The following is a 21,228-nucleotide window of genomic DNA, read 5'->3' as shown; positions in this document are numbered from 1 at the left end:
CGCCTTCAAGGCAGATAAGCAGTAAAGAGCCTGATCCAAAGCCCGTTTGAATCAATGAGAGCTTTGGGAGTCTCTGACTTAAAAAAATGAAGGGAATTAGTTGGGGAAGTGGACTGGACTGACGAACTCATGGATCTAAATGTGGAGGAGGCTTGGAATTACTTCAAGTCAAAGTTGTAGGAACTCTCTGATGGCTGTGTTCATGGCGTGGTGACCCGTGTGTTCATGGCCTGGCTGCTTGTGGCTAACATGGTGACACGTGTGTTCATGGCCTGGCTGCCTGTGGTGACACGTGTGTTCATGGCCTGGCTGCCTGTGGCTAGCGTGGTGACACGTGTGTTCATGGCCTGGCTGCCTGTGGCTAACATGGTGACGCGTGTGTTCATGGCCCAGCTGCCTGTGGCTAACAGGGTGACGCCTGTGTTCAGGCAGCCAGCCCCCATCGCCTCACATCCTGCAGCTGCCATGCGAGCGGCGGGCCGGCGGGTGGCGCTATCACAGTGCGCGCAGGTCGGAGGGGCGGGCCGAGGGCTGGACCGTGCCGCAGCGAAGTGCGCACGCGCAGAAAGGGGGCGGCGGCGGCGGCAGGCTCCCAGTGCGCATGTGGTGATGCCGCCGTCGGCCGCGGGCGCGCCGATCGCTTGCGCGGGCAGTGCGCATGCGCGGGCTGGGCTGGCGCCTGGCGGCGGCGGAGACTTAAAATGGAAGATGAGGAGGTCGCTGAGAGCTGGGAGGAGGCGGCCGACAGCGGGGTGAGGAGGGGGCCGGGCCCGGCCGCGCGCGGGGGGTGGCGGCTGGGGAGCGCGGCGCGGCGCGGTTCGGTGTGGGGGCCCGGCCTGGGCGGGCTGAGCCGGCCGGCAGTGAAGAGCCCGGGCCGGGCCCCGGAGCGGCTGCTAGGCTCCTTAAAGGGGCCGCGTCCTCATTCTTGCCGGGGCCTGCCCCCCCGGGGGCCTGCCCGGAGCTGCCGCCCCTGCCCTGCTGCCAGCAGCGGGGGCTGGACCACGTGCGTCCCCCTGCTCCGTTTTCACGAGGAGGGGGGCCGGGGGCGCGTGTGCCGCAGGGGGCAGGGCTGTGTCTCCTGCTCGCTGGGCCCGGGCCAGGCCGGGCCGGGCCGGGCCGTGGGGGGGTGGGCCGGGTTCTGACCAGCAGAGGTCTCTGACCGCCCTTGTGGGCTTCATCACGTACTTCCGCCAGTAGGAGTCTGGCTCACGGGGCTACGGATCGGGGCCTCGGCGTGATTTTCGGGTCACGTGCTGAGTGATCCTGCGAGCTGCGGCTCAGGGTGAAACCAGGAAGCCGTAGGGAAGGTGCGGAGGGTTTTGCAGCCCGCCCCCTCCCGCCATTGAGGTACGGCTGTAGAGAGACCCCCTGACACCTGGGGAGGGCGGGGGTGTTGGATGGGCGCTCGCTCATCACCTGTGGCAGGTAACACAGTTTTGTGCTTGAGTCTCTCAACCATGCAGAGTTAAATCTCTTCCCATTGAAGAGCGTGTCTCTAACCAGAGGTTGACAAGAAGCGTGATTCCTCTCCACTTTTTTTATTTTATTTTAAAGACAAGAAAGTGCACCGTTTTGGTCTCTTTGTTTCACTTAAAATACCAATCAGCCGTTTTTTATTTTCAGTAGCCAGGTCAATAACTGACATTTCTAGAGTGCCTTTCATTCTGAAGAGTACCAAAGTTGTTTTATATGCAGCACCAGTGAAATGCAGTCATCATTTGGGTGATGGTGTAGGTGTGTAACCAGTAGGATGTACACAGCTGCATGATGAGGGAAGAGCAATTATCAGTGACATGGGGGTGAGGGGGAAGTTACTATTCTTGTGAGAAGTGCAGTAGCGTCTTCCATGTTCAGAGAATGGTCAGGATAAATAATAGTAGTCTCTGAAATTGAGAGAAGATAGCATTTGGTCTTGGACAGTGTCTCTACTTCCTTGTTTATACCTATCAATTTATTTCTCCCTATCATTTGGCTAAAACTATGGTATTTTTCTGTTAAAAGATATTGAGTTACAATTTGTTTGAAAGACACACAGCAAAATAACTCATTGCCTTTACCAAGGAGCATGTGCGATGCCAGTAATGGAGTGATAGTGTTTGTCAGTGAAGCAGTTATGCAGTCTGTCAATGCTGTGATATTCATTGCTATTAGAATTTGTCCAGAACAAATTATGTCTATTTCACCTCTCATTAAAATGCTCTGTGAAGGTACATAACTCTCATCTGGAGGGCCTTTGATGTTGATTCTGGCCCAGACCAATGACTTGAAGGAATGTAGGAATTCTAGGATTCCACCCACTTTCCCTCTTCTCCTACCTCCCTCCCCCCTCAGTCTACACCCTTGGTAGTTTGTTCTTTCTAAAATTCACTTACAGGAAAATCTCATCTCTGGTGCTGGTCCTCCTTAAAGTGCTTTCCCAGTGGGTCTAATGGGGTGAAACTGCTGCAATCTTCAGTGCACCTGTACTCCTACTTCACAATGGAGAGCAGACTGACCACGTGGTGCTAACTCCTCTTTGCTTGCAGCTGCTTCTACAGTTGTCTAGTCTCTTGATGCCTGTAACAGCAGTTGGAAGAAGGAGCAAACCTATCTGCCTCCTGTTGAGGCTGTTGCTATATAGGAAAGGAGACAAGAGCTACCCTTAGGTTGGAGATGCCAGCCACCAGCTGAAGACTCCAGGAGCTGAGAGTGAGGCCAGAGCCACCAGCAGTGGAGAGAGAGTCCACAAAAGAAGAGAAACAGGAAACATACAGGAAATGGTGGGGGAGATGACATGATAGATAAAGACAGACAGTGTGACTCTTCACAAAGGATAAAACACTTGCCATACTAAAGACATCTCTAGATAGACATGCTTACTCTTCCATGTAACTGCTATAAGGCTATAAAATTTGAGAACTGCATTAGTGGAATCTCTCTGCTACCACAACCATGAGGGAACAGCTATGTGCAAGAGCCCATGAACTGACCTTATCTGTTGCTGATAGGTCATTGTTTCTCCTCTCTCTCTCCTTCACCTATACCTTGTTCGGCGTAGAACTTCCCCAATGACTACTACATGCAGAGCTTACCCAGTGGAGTGCAACTGCTTGTCAATTTCCATCTGGAGAAGCGCTATGGGCAGGTGAAGCAACACAGGTTAAGTACTTAACTATTGGTAGTTAATATTCTACCATGGCATAGAAGACGGGTGGGTTTGGAAAAATGTGTAAGCCATTCTATAAATGGTATGCTTTTAAAAATGTATGCATAAATATTAAAATATCTCTGTTGTTTAAATAGGTACTCCTGAATGGTTTAAATTCAAAGTTTAGGCTTAGTTTCTTAAAAAAAGAACCCACTTTGTTTAAAATAAAAGCTGAAAATCACAAAGGGATTTGTTAGTTTAAAAACTTCATATGAAAAGTTTCACTTGAATTTATGCATGCCTTTACAGCAGTGGTTTTCAACCAGGGGTATGCGTATCTCTGGGGATACACGGAAGACTTCCGGGGGTACATCTACTCATTTATATATTTGCCTAGTTTTACAACAGGCTACATAAAAAGCACTAGCAAAGTCAGTAGAAACTAAAATTTCATACAGACAATGACTTGTTTATACTGCTGTATACACTGATTTTGTAAGCAAGTAGGTTTTAAGTGAGATGAAATTTGGAGGTGCTCAAGACAAATCAGGCTCCTGAAAGGGGTACAATAGTCTGGAAATGTTGAGAGCCAGTACAGTGTACTCAGTGCAACACTGTAGCATTATTCTAGTGCATGAGAGCTAGACAGTAACATTGATAATTCTAGTTATTTGCAAAGATAAATGCATGCAAAAATAAACCGTGAAAAGTAAATGTCTTTTTAGACATATGCTCAGTCTAAGGCATTAGTAATTAGCAAAAAAAAAAGGAAACAAGACTTTTAATTTGATAATATCCCTTTGGGCAATTTTATGAATACCTCTTAATTATACCTTTACCAAAGATTGACTCATTAGTTGGTCCTCTGTCGGTTGGGCAATATAGAACTTGTAGATTTCTTTGCATTTATATTTCATTTTTTAACTCTTAGGTCATTTTTCATACCTCTCATTACCTATGAAGGATTTTTAAAGAACTGGTTATTTGTGTTCCCTTTTGTTGCAGTTTGGTATGTAAAAGTCCTGTGTCTTGTGAGATACTTTGATATCAGGAATGTCAAGTCTGGTTTTGCTGGAGGGACTCCTAGATGTCTGAGAACATGTATTGTGTGCTGTCATAGCTTAACTGAAAGAATGAGTTGGTGAAACTTCAAAATGTTTGTTGCCAAGGAGTCCAAGTTTCGAACAGATTGACTGGAAATGTTCTTTGCCTCTCAATTCTTGTGACATTCTGTCATAAGAAGGTGTGTCTCTGCTGCAGTATGTAGACACATACCTGAGCTAGCTTTAATCTTGGGCCACAACACCAGTGAAGCTGCAGCAGCACAAGCTAGCTGCCCTAATACAAGCCTGCCAAGGAGCCTGGGCTCATGCTCAGGTGTCTTGCAGTGAAGCCACAGCAGCATGGCTATTGGTACCTGAGCTAGATAGAGTAAAGCTAGCTTGGATGTGTCTACACCTGCTGCAATCACACCTCCAATGGCAGCGTAGTTGTACCTAGAGTCTTTCAGGGCAGACAAAAGTTGAATTTCTAAGGTAAAAGAAAACAAACAGAAAAACTTGAAACAAAAGACCCATGAAACAAAAATCTTTTAAGCAAGTAAGGCATAAATCTAACTTTTTTTTTTTGCTGGTCACCATTAAACTAATAAAGTCAAGAAACTGAGAATTAAAAGGGTATTTATTTAAATCTCACTTCTGAAGGCCTGAATATTGTTGCAAGCAACACCTAAGATGACTGTAACAGAGTGACTAGAGGAAAAATATTTTTTTCAGTTGGTTTACTTTGTGCATTTGTCTAAGTTCCTTATCTGGACCCCATTACTATAGTATCTGAACAATCACAATCTTTAATGTAGTTATCCTCTCAACATCCCTGTGAGGTAGGGAAAATACAGCTTATTCCCATTTTATAGATGGGGAAACTGAGCCATGGATAGATGTAGTGACTTGTCCATGGTCACGTAGAAAGTCTATAGCAGAGCAGGGAATCAAACACACACCTTGCCCCAAATCCAAGCCTAGCTTCCTAGTCACTAACATAACTTAAGGACTCACGCAAACAAGACACCTTTACCGCTATAGGGGGTAACATTTTTTTAAGTAATCGTAAAACAACAAAAATTGGCTGAGGGTCTAAAGGTAGATGTAGCACCTAGAACTATTTTTAATCTGTCTTTTGAAACTGAGTAGACTTCAAACTGGAGGCTTTACTTCAAGGCTAGAAAGTCAGCTTTATAAGTGTGTAGAAAAGGGGTCATTTGAAGCTAATAGTATGTCAGTCTGAGCTCTAATTTGACTGCTTTATGTTGGTTTGATCATGTTTATCAGAAAAGTATTTTACAAATTGTCCACTAAATCAGTGCCTCTAACCGATTGATTTTTGTCTTGAAACAAATTACTAATTTACCTTAATAGAATGTTAGCTTGTTTTCACAATAGCCAGACATCTTCCAAAGTTGTTTGTTTGTTACTCTCTGAGTGAAGGTAACTGCAGCTGTAGGATCTGACTAATAGTTATTTATAAAATCCTGATCACTGCTTTGGCTGTCTTCTTTGAAGATCAGTACAGCAACAAATGTGTTCCTCTAACTTTAGAGTTCATGGGCCAAATGCTCTGACAGATGCTGTATGGAATTTAACCTTTCATTTTTTGCTCTTCAGTACAATGTTGCTATTTAAAAATACAGGGCAGAAGGAAAGCCTGTGTGTCTATAAAAATAATCCATGCATCATAATTAGTTATGATGCATGTTATACCAGATGTACAATCTAGCATCTTTTACTAGAACACTACACCGTTACTTGAACTCGATAGGCAGGAAAAGCTGTCATTGCTTATGAGCTAGATGGAGTTGGTGTGAGTATGTTTGTCTGCTCATAAACAGAGGTATTAGTGACGATGGTATTCTTTGCCACTTTAGCAGTCGATGTAATTCTGATCTTTGTGTGAAACTGACTCTCTTCTGTAAGCCAAATTCCAATTAATTGGTACAGACCTGTAGTGAAGTAACTAATTCCAATTTGTCCTTTTAAAAAAAAAAAAAAACCCAAAAAAATCCCAACAATATAGCTGTTGAATCTTCATGTGGAAGACAGAAACATACCTCTTTTTTCTCTTTTTCCCCACCCCTGTTATTGTAATGCGTTTTGGGAAGTCTTATCCACAGCCGTTTCCAGTACTGCTATTCTGCTTTTTTCCAGAGGTGTTATGTCACTGCCACCTGCAAAGAAACTTGATAGGAACCTTAGCATAGCTTTTTATTCTTTGGAAGCTTGTTTACATATTCTCAAATTCTGGCTTCAAATTCAGCAATTTAATAAGCTGTCTTATTAGTAACATCTCTCATGGAAACAGTGGGAGGGATAAATTCAGGGTTTGCTCAACCATTGTAGTAGTACTGTCCAGCTGATGGCACTGTGAATTCTTCAGATGAATAGTGCTAGAGGCTTAAAACTGAGCCTGGTTAATTCAAAGTCTAAGTTGACTTTTGAACCCTGCCTACTTTGCTAGAATGCATCTTGCTACATAGTGCACCATTGGGAGCAGACAGTTTATTTGGCTAATTCTTAACAGCCAGCTGATATGTGAGCAATTGAGCAGAGTAGGGACTGTATATCTGATCCTCATTTTTTTTTCATTTGCTGTATTTTGTACCTTTCACCTGTAGTTTTCAAAGCACTGTAAAATGAGTTAACAGAGGCATGTAAGTGGCAGTCAGAACTCAAGTCTTCTGACTCTAATTCTCTGCTTCAGCCACTAAATCATGCTGATGGAGTTTAATTTAGGACCTTTCCCAGCCTCTTGCAGTAAACTCTAACTGACCTGAAATGTGATCAATGTACAACAGATAAGGAGAAATGTTATTTAAGAGCTAGGGAGTCTGACCCTGTGACTGCCAATCAGCATTGTTGTCTTGTCACAAAAGAATTATCCAGTGAAGTCAGTGGAACACAATAGAATTTTAATGTGTGGACAAAGAATCATATAGATATGGCTTCAGTGTAGAGTTTTACATCAGAGGACGTTGACAAGGTTTAAAACGTGTAAGACACAAGGATGAGTTTTGATTTCAAGGACTTTGTGAAATACTATTGTGAGGTTCTATCTAAAGGCTTTATATCCAGTTAAAATAGTTAGCTATTCTGAAACCACAAGTTTGTAAGCAATTGCTTAGGCTGTAATGTAGGCTTCCAGAACAACTGTGACACTTCTGTTTCCCAGTTGTCTAGCTGCACAGGCTGTTGCTAAGAATTGGCTACCTTCAGAAGACCTAAACCCCAGTAAAGCTGAAAGCAGTCTTGGCAGTCTGAACCTTGCACTGGTTACAAACTACAGCCAAGATTTAATGGGAGTAACCTAGAGAATTAATTAATAGAACTGTCAGATTCCCAACAGCCTGAGGAATCTGTGTTCAATGAATTAATGGAACATTTCTTTTCTGTGAAAAGAAATTAATGAGAAAACAAACTACACATCTTAAAATTAGTCATATTTAATACCTTTCATAGTTGAGAATACCCCAAAGCACCTTATGAAGCAATGAGTTTGATATTAGTAGTTGAATGGCTGCATTATGCATTCAGTAATGGTTTATGCAATCTTGAACATTAAAACCTGTTCTCACTAAGTAAGGGGAATACAAGCCAGCTCCTCAGAGTTATCCCCCTACTCTTCATAAAGAGCCATGGGATCTTTAAGTGCATCCTTAAAAAAGGTGGAAAAAATCTTGTTTAACATCACAGCTGATGGATACAACTCTTAAAGCCCAATCCCATTCGGTTCACTCATCTTCAAATGGAATTACTCAAGTGAGTGAAGTGAACAGGATTTAGGTTGTTTTGTGTTCAGCAGTAATTTGTACAAAGCACGGAAAAAGGTATGGCTACTGTTCAGAGCCATAACTTCAAAATGTTCCAGTATTTTAAGGTGGCAAAATACTTCTTTCCTTGGTGACCATTACAACCTGCTCTACCAATATGGAAGTTTGGCATTTTCTACAAAATAACTCCAATCTTGTGTTTTTCAGTTCTTGGGGCTAGGGGAGATGCTATTTCTTCTGTTATAGTCACATGTTTCAAGGGTGCTCATACCAGACTTGTTCCTTAAAGTGAAGGAAAATGCAGCTTAAGATTATCCTTAATATATTTTTAAGTTGCTCTTTTCTTTCTGAAAGAGAATCTGTTTGAGTATTGCCTGTATTTTTATGTTCTCTTGTTCAGAAGGGGCTTCTCGGCAAGGGAGAAACTGACTTCAGGAGAAATAGTAAAACAGTAATATGCAAGTCACTAAGTAAACTAACTTTAAAAAAAAAAAAAAAAAAGAAGATAACTGTTTGCTAGAATTCCGTTCCAGTAATCTTGGATATTAACTTTCTGCTTTATTTCAGACATAATTGAGACTCATCTAGTTGATGAAGCACTAGTTTTATCATTTAAAAAATTATAGCCTATTCAGGAGACATAGGAGAAATAACAGTAAATCCAAAGTATAAACATTGTGCATGTATAGAAAATCTTGGGAAATAAGGCAAATTATCATTATTTATTTGCACATTTCCAGAAATTCTGCCACTAGAGTATTTCAGAGAATTTCCTTCACTCACTATTATAGTCTCTTGGGAACAGGAGAACTAGATGAGGACTCCAACCTCAAATTAAGCTATTCACAATGTACTAATTTTTGCTTTTCTCCCTTTCTGCCACTTCACCACAAATTGGAGGACCATACCTATCTGGTGTGGCATCTAGCTCTGTACTGAATTGTGGATGCAGACTCCAACCAAAAGATGCCTGGAATGTGCATCTCTGGGGTGCCTTGGAGATGGCTGCCCTTCATCTCCATGTTCTAATGCATGCTGCAGAACACTAGTCCTATTAGCGGAATTCTCAACCAAGATAAGTGACTATAGACATATTAGATAAAAGTGGTAGATTTTTCTTTTGTCCTGAATGATTATCTCTTAGTGGATGTGACAGATTACTTTTCTATAAGTCTTGATATTTGTAGCATTTGTCTCTAATACAGACGGATGGAGATTTTGATATCAAAGGCCAACTTCATGATATACTACTTCTGTTAGCTCTTGCCCATGACAGGCTTTTAATGTCAAAGCATAAGCAAAACACTGAGCTTTCCGTTGGGTTCTCTTGAGTCTTTAGAAAGCAACTGAGACAAAAACAGCATAAGGGAATTTATTAAATAAATGGGCTTGCTTAGCTATTGTTAATGTAATCCGGATATATAGGAAATCATAGACGTCATTATTTGTAGTGAGCAAAACATGAAGATGATATATCCTCCCATAACAGAATCCAATAATAGATCTCGTGCAGTGTGATCCGCCCAACTAATGAGTACGTATACGGCATGATATTTTCTAATAGCAAATCTAATTGCCTCTCTTGTAAGCTCATACCTTCCAGTTGCTGTAGTTCTTCTGGCACTCACGGGCCGTAAGTCAGACCCTAATTTTAACGTTATTTGCATAGCTCAGTGACACAACGCAGCACATGAACATAGTAGTTGAAGTTGGTTGAGGATCAACAGACAAAAACAGATCTGCTGAGAGCCCTAAAGTGATCTTGTTTCAGTTTCCAAGTGTTAAGACCAACATCTGTGGGGTACATTGACTTTTCAAGTCCTAAATGCAAGCAGTGTTAAGGACTGCTAGACGTGTGGAAGAAAGGTCACTAATGTCATTAATTTTTTTGCTGACCAGTTAAGGGAAACTCTCCAGAAAGTTGGCAACACTGTTTATTTTGAGAGAGAATATATGGTTAACATCTTGATATAAAAACGCATGAATTACAAAATGTCTTGGTAAACCCTGTTGGTGTGCATTAGCCACTGGAGATCTAAACATAACTGGGAGCTCTCATTTGTCTGTTGCTGCTTGATAGTGGGTGTTTGGCAGGAGTTAGAACCCCAACACAGGGAGTGGTGAGGATTTGTAATAAGATAACCTTCTTTGGGAGCAGGCGTGAGGGTGGTAACAGTAGGGAAAAGCTGATTGTATGCTGCCATATCCTACTTTAGAAGTGGACCGGTGAGGAGTCCTGACATTGACCAAGGAATTACACTTCAAGGAGTCATGAGAAGGAAAGAAATGAAACACAGAAATAGGAGGGATGGTGGGAGAGAGCAGTTCTGTATAGGTTCTTATACTGTGGTCATCTCTAGCATCAGTTCTGTTATACTAAATCTTGATGTAATGCAAATATACAGTAGAACCACTTAAGCTGGGTACAACTGTATGTAGTCCATTGATTGACTTTTTGATAGGCTACAATGTCAACTGTTTGTAAGGACGCTTTGAATTCTTAGTCTACTTTGACATTTGGCACGTGATTTCTGTGACCAACCATTTCCCGTGTGAGTTAGAGCAACTGTTTTCCCTTCAAATTATAGGGGTTTATTAAATGACTGTGCGCCATGTTGACTAAGTGTGAATAATCACTTGCTAAAGCAGATGCATGTGCACCTTCCTCCAGTACGCCCATCCCCTTTGCAGTTTCATCCTTAGTGGATTACCCAGGTACTCTAGAGTCCGGAGGGGCATTCTGATAAAACTGGTGGATTATTTGGAAATGGAAAAATGAGGGTCTTGCCTGTCCAGTGGGAAGGTTGTGAAGATGCAGCATTGTTTTCTATTTTTCATGTGGTATCTTCCCCACCAAAAAAAATTGCTCCCACTTGGATTCGTGTGACCAAACTGAGGTCTTAGATGGCACAAGATGGATAAGATGGTGTGGGGTCGCTGCTGACATGGGCTATTAGGGAGAACACTGAGTGGGCTGGATCTAGTATGAGACACTAATATTGGATAATGATTGACCACAAAAGGTTTCTCTAATTGGAATAGGGTGACAATGGGCAGTATTCCCTCTTGGAAGAGTACCCAGTAGTTCTAATAACAATGATTTGTGGCATGACCGGGATATTCCTTCATCTCAACTCTGCTCTGATTGTGAGGCTGTTCTAAACAAGGAAATAAATGGGAGAAATTGTCAGAGGGAACTTGCAATTGTTAGTATGATTATAATTAGAGGTTTGGTTGGAGTAACGTTAAGGAGAAATGTGACTTTAGGTTTGCCTACCGAGCAAGTTTAGAATAGTGCAAGACACAGTGTGACCCTAGAGCACACTAGTTTAACATGCACTGATGTTCCATGTGGATGCTGCTACAGCTCATTAAAAGGTCCATAGTGTGCTTTGATGTTGATGCAGTTTCAAACATGAACATGCACTAAAGAACCTTTAGAATTCTATAAAAGTGCAGACCAGGGTGTGTGTGTGTGCGCGTGCGCTCTAGGTTCACATTCTTGCTTGTGGTGCATTAACTTGTCATGTGCAGAAAAGAACCTGATGTGAAAACCATAATAGTTTTACAAGAGAGGTGGCTTTTAACTCTGGAATTGTCTTGACTAGAAGGGGAAGTCTTTGACATTAGATCTTTAAGGATGTGATGGAGGATGTAAAGAGTAGGCAGGGAGAGAATAAGTGTTTATGGGGGGTGGGAAGCCCTCCAGCATCATCAAAATAAGACTTCAGATTACTTTGAATTCTCTGCTATAAAGAATAAAATTTAATCTGTGTACCTTAAAACAGCCTGTGAAGTCTTAAAATGTTGCCCATAGCCCCCCTTTCTGTGTGACTGCAGGGTGCTGAAAGCTGAACAGTCCCAGACTCTTACTACTGATTAATTTGGAAAAGCAATTTCTGCTCTGTCAAGGAAGCAAAATCTCAGGCAAATAGTATGGCTTGCTTGTATCTTTTTTTAATCTCTCTGGAACATGTGCAAATGGGTTGAAGCCTTTAGACACCTGGCAAAGTGCCAATGAATCTCTGCTAGTACAAAGCAAAGGTGTCCATACCTCAAGCTAGACTTTCTGATATCTAAAGAGTGATTATATTGGAGAATGGGACTCGTTTCTAAGATATAGATTGAAGATGTGATGTGATACAATGCAGCTTAAAGACAGTACTTGCTTGAGAAAACAGGGTTAGTTTTTCTCTTGCCTAGTCAGTTTATAAATTGAGAAATTGTGTTGGTACTGGCTACTGTAAGTTGCCACTAGATATAAATACACCAGGCAAATATTTGGTGTATCATTTGGCAAGTAGAGATTTGAGAGATGTAATGAGAAACTGTTCAATGGTGTTCCCCCAAAACAGTTTCTTTCTTCAAGATCCAGTACTCTGTAAGGGGTTCAGCCCAGTAAAGACATGTAAGAGAAACCAAACTAGGCTTTCAAACCTGACTCATTGTAAAGCTTCAGGTGCTTACAGTAAGCCCTTCACTTTTTATGTAGCTTCCAATTGCATTTCCATAGGGCTACTTTGAAGCGTGTAACACCATTACTCTGTGCTGTCCTGCCAGGCTTCTATCTGTTCTTTACTGTTGGCTGCATGTTGAGTGTTACAAGGAGTCTAGCCTACCATGTTCCTCAGCAGGAGATTATAAAACTTAGCTCCTCTTTGAAGGAGATGTGGGAGAGGATTGGCTTGAAGTTGTGGACACAAGACTGATTTTGAAGTTTGGTCACTGTGTAAAAGCATTAAACTTGTAAGCTGGTTGAGATGTTGCTCTTTTTCTACTCCACTCCCAAATAACATAGTTGTTGATGAGATGTTTGAGAAAGTGTCCTTCCAGTAGTCTACTAATCTGAGACTTTGGGGAGAGGTAGTTAAGCACTTGGCTGTCACAACTGTTTTTTAAACTTTTCTATAGCAGGAAATAACCATTTTCGGACTTGGGCGGACAGGTGAGGCAGGTCCTTCACCTTGACTTGATTCTCCATATTCGCCACCAGCCAGTACAAGAGAGTTTTAGCCTCCAGTCAGAATATCTGCATTTCCAATTCCTGTTCCCAGATAGTCTTTCTGTTCTTACAGGTGGTCCAAAGTAGGCAGCTTCTGATGTGCTTTATTTATGCATACACCCTCAATCTTCTGTGCAGTATTTCAACGCATGGTTAACTTTTCTGACAATATTAGGAGTTTTTAGGAGGATGAAAGAGGCTGCACGTGTCTAGAACTAGTTCATAGTCAAATGGCTTAACTGTGGTTTGGTTTTGCAATTGAAAAACCTACCAAACCACTCGTTGCCTTTCACAATGAAAATCAAAGTTTGCTCCATCCAGACCACTATGGCTTCTTGAACACACAACTCAGTGGAACATTAGGAAGATGCCACCTGGTAGTGCTTTGACCAATTTCAACATAGTTGCCTGAGCTTTTGGATACAGGGTGCTCAGGCTGGTGGTCCTAGAACCTCACAAAGAAGAGTAAACCATATTTATGCAGTGCCAGGTAGGGTTGTCTAGTGACTTAGCACTTGCGTCCCTTCTCTGTTCTTGGTATAGTGGGGAATTGCTACTCAAACCCCATACAGCTGCATGGATGGCAGTAGGCCACATAGTGTCCTACCTGATAGTGCCTTTCTGCAACTGTTGATGGCAATGCAGACAATCTTTCTCCTTAGGAGCCAGCTTTTACTATGGTTCTAGTTATGAGAAGAGATCATTTAATAGCTTTGTAAGCTAGCAAATGGGCTGAGGGCAGGAGGCTGAGCAGCTGGTATTTTGACTGAGGGCTGGAACTTCCTTGAGCCCTGCTACTTACCACCTGCATGACCGAATAAAGGAACAGCAGCTACCCCCAGTGGTCTGCCCTATTATAACTGGACCGCGGAGACATTCAGGTATATTTTCCTTTTCATCAACAGTTTATAATATGTGAAACTGGTTAGTGTTGCTCTGCTTGTTACAGTCACATTTCACCTCAGAGGAAGCTTCAGTGGTGACTTAAGTGCTTGGGGACTCCTTGGAATCAAAGGTGCTGTTCCAATTAGATGAACTTTTAAAGCTGCCACTCTATCACCATGAAATCATAAAAAGCTACTAGTATAGGTCCAAAATGATCTTTAATGCTTTGCTGTTTCCTATTACTAATACTGACGCATACAGTGAAATGTACATGATCATTTCATGGTTTTTTTTAGTAGTGTCTGTGTGTGTGACTTGCAAGTAAAAGTTTTGTTGTAATGGAAAAAGTGAGACTAAAAAACTTAAATGTCTTCAAGTAGAATCTGTAAAATCTCTTTAAAAGAGGTGAGATTTCACACTGTCTTTCTCACATCCCTTACAGGAAATAGACAGACGGTTGGAAAAGAAACTGAAGATTACACAAAAGGAAAGGTAATTGATGATATGTTAGTCTGAAACACTCTTGAACTAGATTCCCCTGACTGGAGTTGGATGCTTACAGGTTTAGGGAGTTGGCACAGTAGGGTAATTACATTAGATGCATCACATTTAGTGGGTAACTAACCTCCAGTTTGAACTGAGAAATGGGGAGCTTGTAGTATGCAATATGTCACTACGTGGCATCTCTAATCCATAGCAGTGTAGCCGAAAGATCCTTGGGGATAATTTGATCCCTGAAATAAGGACTTCAAGAGCAGATATAGCCACTGGTATAGGGAAGCCATTTAAAAAATCCAAAACTAAAAATTAAAACTGGGCAGTAGAATGAAGAAATGGGTGAGAAAACCAAATAACCCTTTCATGTACTAACCCATTTTTGAGCTGCTCTGCTATGTCAGTGAGACTTTTTTATGTTTGTATTCCCCCTCCCCCCCGGCGGGCCTCTTTTCTTAAAGGAGAGGAACCAAAGCACCAGGTCTGCTGTCCTCCTGCATGTTTGACTTAAGTAGCGTGGGCAAATCTCAAATGAGCCTGCTTACTACTACAGTATGAGTTGCAACTATAACGAGGTCTTTAATTGTTGCAAGACGCCACCTAGTCATGAAGACTGTGTGTGTCTGGCAGGGCTCCTGCCCAAAGCAGATAATACTTTGTCAGTGGGATACAGATACTAATTAAATGTGTGTGTCTTTTTTTTAAATCGCAGAAAATCAAAATCTCCTCCCAAAGTGCCGATTGTCATTCAGGACGATAGCCTTCCCTCAGGTCCTCCTCCACAGATCAGGATCTTAAAGAGGCCCACAACTAACGGTGTGCTTAGTAACCCCAACTCTGCTAGCAGACCGGCTTTCCCAGTAAAGTCTCTTGCGCAGAGAGAGGCAGAGTACGCAGAAGCCAGAAAACGAATTCTGGGCAGTGCGAGCCCAGAAGAGGAACAGGAGAAACCCATTCTAGACAGGTGAGAGTGGCTGGGATTTAATGGCAATTCTACCTGTATCACCGAACCCACCCCTTCTTATCCTCCTCCAGCAAATGACTTCCTGCAGACAGAGGTCCTCCAGAAGGAGGAGGAGCCATGCCAATACTTAATATTTCATGACATGCATGATAAAGTCCACTGAGAGGTGGGGGCATCCTGTTAGCAACTGTGACATGGTATAACTCAAATGCGTAGAAATAAAAACAAATGCTTATTGGAAGCAAAGGTGTTTACATGCAGATCATGGACTTTTAAATGCCTTCGCTGAGGACACAATCTTCTCTGACATAACTAGTGGAATAGGCAGCAGGCACAGATTGACTGCAAGAAAGGACTTTCCATATTTCATACAAATGTCTCTAATAAAACAAAATGATTGGAAATAATTCTGAACAGATGAGCATCTGTCTGTACTCAGTGAGCTTAAGCATTAAACAAAATGTTACTGTTCTTCTGAGGAAGGGGGCTATCGAGTTGAGGATCTTGTTTATGAATATCAAGCTTAGCTGGCTATCCTGACTCAGATGGTGTGGAACATGCTGAATTTACATCCCCATGGCCATGCTGCTTTATCACTCACTGGAGATTGGAAAGTGACAGACCAGTAGCTCCAGAGGCACTTTTCCTCCCCATATTGCATGATCTGCCCTGCCTTCTGATCTACATAAATTGGCTCTGTGCTACGCAGTCCTTCTTCCAGTGTATTCTCTAACTAAACTTAATCTTGGGGGGAGACATCTGAAACTGGAGTCACGTTTGAACAGACATAGCAGCCACCCCTTCCAAAGACCAAAAGATTTCCGTTTAATAAAAGGTGCTGCCATGGGTGGGAGAAGAGGGATCATTGAAATGACTGTCTTAAAAGAGAGAGAAATGATAAATGTCCCTAAAAAACATCTGTGAACAAAGGTGTTGGTAGGAAAACCAGAGCAGGATTGTTCCACTTTGGGACGGGATAGTGACTTGGACTTTAATCCAAGACTTTAAAGTTACCTGGATTTTTAGCTGCTGAAGAGCAAGGCATGGAGAAATGAGTACTGGTAAATTCTCAATTGCCTTTGAGATCCCGGGGAATGCAGTGGAACTCTGACAATAGCCCTTTAGCCATGGCCGTGACTCTCTGCTTATTCTCCACTCTTTCCTGTCTTAGTTGAAATTGCATGGTCTGAGGTAGAAGTATTATTTTTTTAAATTTCTTTCCTTCAGGCCAACAAGGATCTCCCAGCCAGAAGATTCCAGGCAGCCCAATAATGTGATACGGCAGCCACTGGGTCCTGATGGTTCACAAGGCTTCAAACAACGCAGATAGATGTGGGCAAGAGATCATGCTGCCGAAAGCAGGGTCAGCTGCCACGGGTTGCACTGCCGTGGTGGACAAATGGACTTGAGCAGAGGGAACTACCTGGTTTACTTGCACTGTGATCCCTTTGCTCCGCCCACTGTGACCTTGAACCCCATGCACTGTGACCCCCTGTTCCACCCACTGTGATTGGCACACCGACGAGGGCTGTCCCAAGTCACTGTAAAAGGAAGGGGGGTACATTAAGAACTCTGAACGGGTGCAGAGAGTCGTGTGTGCCACCTCAGTTGAAGCTAGCGCCAGCAATAATGTTTATCATACTCATTAACCTGGGATTTAAAAGAAGAATGGGAAGCCTCCCCAAATATGCATGTTGTCTCTATCACTTATGAGCAAGTTCTGTTTCAAAGGATCTTTGTTTTTTGTTTATAAATCAGATCAACTTTAAACCAAGAGCATGGGAAGGGTTTTAACTGTTTAGTTTGTTTTAATTCAGAGAGATAGTTGATAGTGTTCTAAAAGAGTTTCATAGAATTTCCACACTATAATGGCTAGAATTTGGCAAGCATAGCTTCTCGTTCTGTGTTTCCACTGCTGCCAAGCAAATGGAAGGGGACTTCCAGGTACCTGGGCTTTCTGATTGCCTTGGCCCCGGAAACCAGTGGAGTCCAGTGGCATAGTTCACTTAACTGCACCTGTCATAAGCTTGGCTAATTTTCTACTGGCTCAAGGAAAAGCTTAGTAATACATTTCTTGTATTTGGGAAGAAGTGAATGTAGACAGATCCCATGGAGACACCTACTGCCTTTCCTGCTCCTTCCAGCAGAGAAAGCAGGGTGAAGAAACAGAGCTCTGTTGCATCTAGGTTTTCAAGCTAGGAATAGACTAGTTCAGTACTGTACTGGTCTGCTCCAGTTGGTGCATGGAAAACATGGTTATGAGCCTGGCTCTGTGAAGCATGTGCTTGTCGGAAAGCTCACATGTGGCAGGAGGCTAGGCAACCACTGATTCAAAGGTTTGAAGCCCGAGTGGCTTGTGATGGACCGATGGCTTATGGTACAATTCCAGTGCTGTACTTTGATGCATTTACGTCTAGAATCATAGACATTGGGAACAAACCACGTTCAATAAAGTTTGAAAAAAATCCCTGTTTTCATGCATTGGTGGTAACAAATGGCTTTCCTCTAACCTCTGTCCTCCAGCCCCCAGAAAAAGAAAGGGGTCTGAGGAAGGGTTCCTGGCCATGGAAGAGAAATAAGGTACCACCAAATCAGCTGTTGTAAGCCTGTCAAATACATCTACTCCATGGCATCTCCTGTGCCCTATATTGTCTTGTTGCATTGTCTAAGTGTATATTGGACAACAAGGAAGCTGATCAATCTTGATATTAACTGTCTCAAGGGATTAGATGAACACTAAAGTTTCCTTCTGGTGGGGCAACAAGAATGTCTCTTGTGTGCTGGAAAGATTCCAGTATTAGAGGTGTTTCAGCATGTTGATAGGACCTGTTACTGTAGACAACCTGTGTGATATGGTTTGTTTCTATCTTTCTCGACGTCTAGCTGCTGTCACAGAAGGTTTTAGATTGTCCCTTCACCTAAAATGACCACGGGCTAGTCTGCGTCACTGTGTTTCCGGAAGCTGCCTTTCTACACGGTTGGTTTTTGGGGGATGTATTCTGTACACGTGCAATATGGGCCACTGTTTGTGCTTAGGTTGAATGGTGGACACCGGAACCTATCCTCTTTTGCCTGAAAGGAAGCAGCTGTACAGAACCTCTGCCTACAGTGAGTTGTATGAGAGACTCCCATACAGTAAACCAAGACATGTACAGAAATACAGCAAACAAGTAACTGGTAAAATAAACTACCTGTGTACAAAAGATGAAATCTACTAAACCTTGATCTGTTAACTGAATTTCTTTTCTGTCCTGCCCTCTTGTGATTCCCGAAATCAAGTGAGCGCTTGGAATGCTTGTTAAAGGATTACCTTTTTTTTACTCTGCTGTCAAGGTGGCCACAGGTGTACAGATGTCCCATGTGGTCTGTGGTTGGGCTCAAATCCTTGTGGTTTTGTAAGGCTGTAATCTGATGTTTACTTAACTTCCTCTCAGGTAGGGCTTGGATTGTGCCGAGTAGGCACCTGTACAAGCCACCAGCAGCTGCTTCACAGGAAACCTCTTTCCCTCGTGGCAGCAAGGAGGAACAGAGGGGAAGAAAAGCTGGATGGGGGAGGGCAGAAGAGAAGAGGATTGGAGAAGACCTTAGCAATAACTGTGTAGTCACCACGCCTTTCCTTAATCAATAATTCAAATAGCTATTACTTTGGATGGCCAGCTGCTGGCAAAAGCCTCCTGATGTAGCTTCAGATATCTTGCCAATGTTAGGACAACAGTATCCTTTTTCTGCCACCTGGTATCCTGTATATCAGGGGTCTAAAACCCTTGCTATCTGCACATAGGACAAAATCTGGTCCTCCAGCATCAACCTCACATAACTAATGTAAGATTATGTGGGGGGAGCTAACCAGAGCATCCCTCTCCAGCTTGTTCATCCTTATAGTATGGTCGGTCAGGATGCTTCCAACCTGCGGGCGGGAGGGGGCAATGTTCCTGGAGAAACCTGCCACTAAGCCCCTCTTCCAGATGGACAATAGGTCAGTGATCCTGTCCAGAAATCAGTGTTGGGATAAGTCAAAGGCCCTGTGTGCAGAGGGGCTAGAGCTCTTGTTCTGATACACGTTTATAGGGGGTTTTTTGTGTGTGTTCTTAGGGGCACTTTATGGTGTTCGCCTGTGTGTATGGTGGGGAGGGGGGTGTATTCAGGTGGTAAGAAGTGCAAAGATGTGTGCATCTGCCACAGGACACAGAGCTGCCCGTCTCCCCATGGAAGTGCTCCTAAGTATGCAGAAAAACATTTTATAAATTGTATTTTAAATAAATGTGTTAAACTTTTAAAAATGAAGTTTTATTTTTTCACACTACTGTGTCCTCATCAGGTAGCGCCCAAGGGCTAAATGGGGCTCTAGAAGCTGCCCCATGGAGTTTACAATCTAAATTGGAGTGAGAACTCACACAAGAGGCACAACACCATGAGGGGAGGAGAAGGGGGTGTGAATAACTGTTGGCCATGGGGAGTTTATTCCTGCTGAAAGTGGATTAAAACTACTTGACTCCTATATAGTCTCCTTGTTTCGTTTCTAAATTATGCTCATTAATGTGCTGGGCAGATAATAGAAATAGGGCCTCCTTTCACATCTGTGAAAACCAGAATGAAAAGAGAGACTGTCAAGCAATGCTTTCTAGTTACCTCTACAACAAGCAGACTGGAAGACAGTAGTTCCTCTACAACTTGTGATGACAGCAGTGTGGGTGGAAAGCTGCCTCTGTTCTGCAAAACACACTTCCATTTTCCTTTTCGGGTTCTCCTAAATCACAGACAAAACAGTTTCTGTGCAATTCCCAGCATGAGGGTGGCACAAGCTGCCTTAGGTGAGACTTAATAGTGAACTAAGCCCTAGAAAGCATCCTGGGTGCATCCGTGCATGCGGGGGGAGATGGGGTAGTTTTCCTCAATCACTGGACCTTGACTTCAGGGGCAGGAGGGTTGGTTGCCATATATTTAGGTATCCTACTGCATCATTTCCTCCAGCTTCACTGGTGCACTCAAGCTTGGGAACATGTCAGCTCTTTTACAACATCGTGCCCTGTCTATTTACAGGGGCACCGTTCACACTTCTCCAGTGCCAGATTCACTTCAGAATCCCATCTTGCTATCTTCAGAGAGAAGGCACAAGGTGTAATTTCTATATAAAGAGCATCCAGGCTGTAACGACGAGAAAAAATGGAGCACAGATTTAGCTTTATACGTGTTTCTTCAGTAGCTGAGTAGTGGGTGGTTGGTGTCCCAGCGCAGTAGGACAGACAGTGCTAGGTACCGAACTACTATAAGCAACCATAACACAGAACTCAGCTCTTTGTAGAGCTTTCACTTTTCAATCCCTGTAATGCTGTTTGCAGGACCTAACTACTACCACCAGTCTGATACGCTGCAGCTGTGGTAGCCCATGTTCTGTTAGTCCAACTATTGATCTAGGGGCTAGAGGCAAAAGAAGTGAAGCCAGGGGGATTATTTTGTAACGTCCAGCTGTGAGCGCACTCAGTGGAAACTTTAGAACAGGATTTCATGGTGCTCTCAGGAGTTCATAGTTGTCTTTCCTGCTGTGACCTCATTGTTCTTGCAGCTGTCTGTGAAGTAAAGGTGCCAGCCTGTGGCTTTCTGCATTGAGCCCAGTTAGAGCCACATTAATTCGCTTATGAGTATGGACTGCAACTATGCTATTTTATAGGACTTCGTATGTGGGCATCTCTAAGTACTTGAGACGTGTAACAGCAGGACATGAAACAATGTGTATTGCAGTAATACCTAGATGCTGAATGTACGAGGATAAATGTTCTGGAGTTGGGTTGTGGGATTACAGTGAAGTGGAGGGGAAATGGGGCTCTGGTGGGATAAGGACAAACAGTGCAGCTGCGGGTGGCATAGGAGCCATCCAGGAAATCATACACCACTACGGGCATAGCCAATCACATGAAGAGCTATCCATGTTCATC

General features: G+C 43.0%; 1 protein-coding gene across 2 annotated transcripts; it reads left to right on the top strand.

Annotated features, from left to right (window-relative positions):
- Positions 1 to 623: 623 nt before the first annotated feature.
- Positions 624 to 19,575, top strand: SZRD1 (SUZ RNA binding domain containing 1). Of its 2 annotated transcripts, XM_067566214.1 has the most exons (6): positions 625 to 752; positions 3,038 to 3,124; positions 14,279 to 14,328; positions 15,044 to 15,295; positions 16,523 to 16,658; positions 18,179 to 19,575. In XM_067566214.1, the coding sequence occupies exons 1-5, from the start codon at positions 702 to 704 to the stop codon at positions 16,623 to 16,625; spliced, it is 543 nt and encodes a 180-aa protein (XP_067422315.1). In that variant the 5' UTR covers positions 625 to 701; the 3' UTR covers positions 16,626 to 16,658; positions 18,179 to 19,575. The 2 variants fall into 2 exon arrangements, with proteins under 2 accessions (XP_067422316.1, XP_067422315.1); XM_067566215.1 differs by lacking the exon at positions 3,038 to 3,124 and having other exon boundaries at positions 624 to 752; positions 16,523 to 19,575.
- The last annotated feature ends 1,653 nt before the right edge of the window (positions 19,576 to 21,228 follow it).

The sequence above is a fragment of the Emydura macquarii genome, unplaced genomic scaffold (genome assembly GCF_026122565.2).
Source record: "Emydura macquarii macquarii isolate MOO-44397 ecotype Brisbane River unplaced genomic scaffold, CSIRO-AGI_Emac_v2 contig_2768, whole genome shotgun sequence".
Classification (NCBI taxonomy): Eukaryota; Metazoa; Chordata; order Testudines; family Chelidae; genus Emydura; species Emydura macquarii.
This window is presented reverse-complemented; position numbering and strand designations above follow the sequence as displayed.

Excerpts from the sequence above, each read along its gene's own strand:
- SZRD1 (XM_067566214.1), top strand. The coding sequence starts at position 702 with ATGGAAGATGAGGAGGTCGCTGAGAGCTGGGAGGAGGCGGCCGACAGC. Across the intron at positions 753-3,037 it reads AGGAGGCGGCCGACAGCGGG|AACTTCCCCAATGACTACTA; the intron begins GTGAGGAGGGGG and ends TGTTCGGCGTAG. Across the intron at positions 3,125-14,278 it reads TGGAGAAGCGCTATGGGCAG|GAAATAGACAGACGGTTGGA; the intron begins GTGAAGCAACAC and ends CATCCCTTACAG.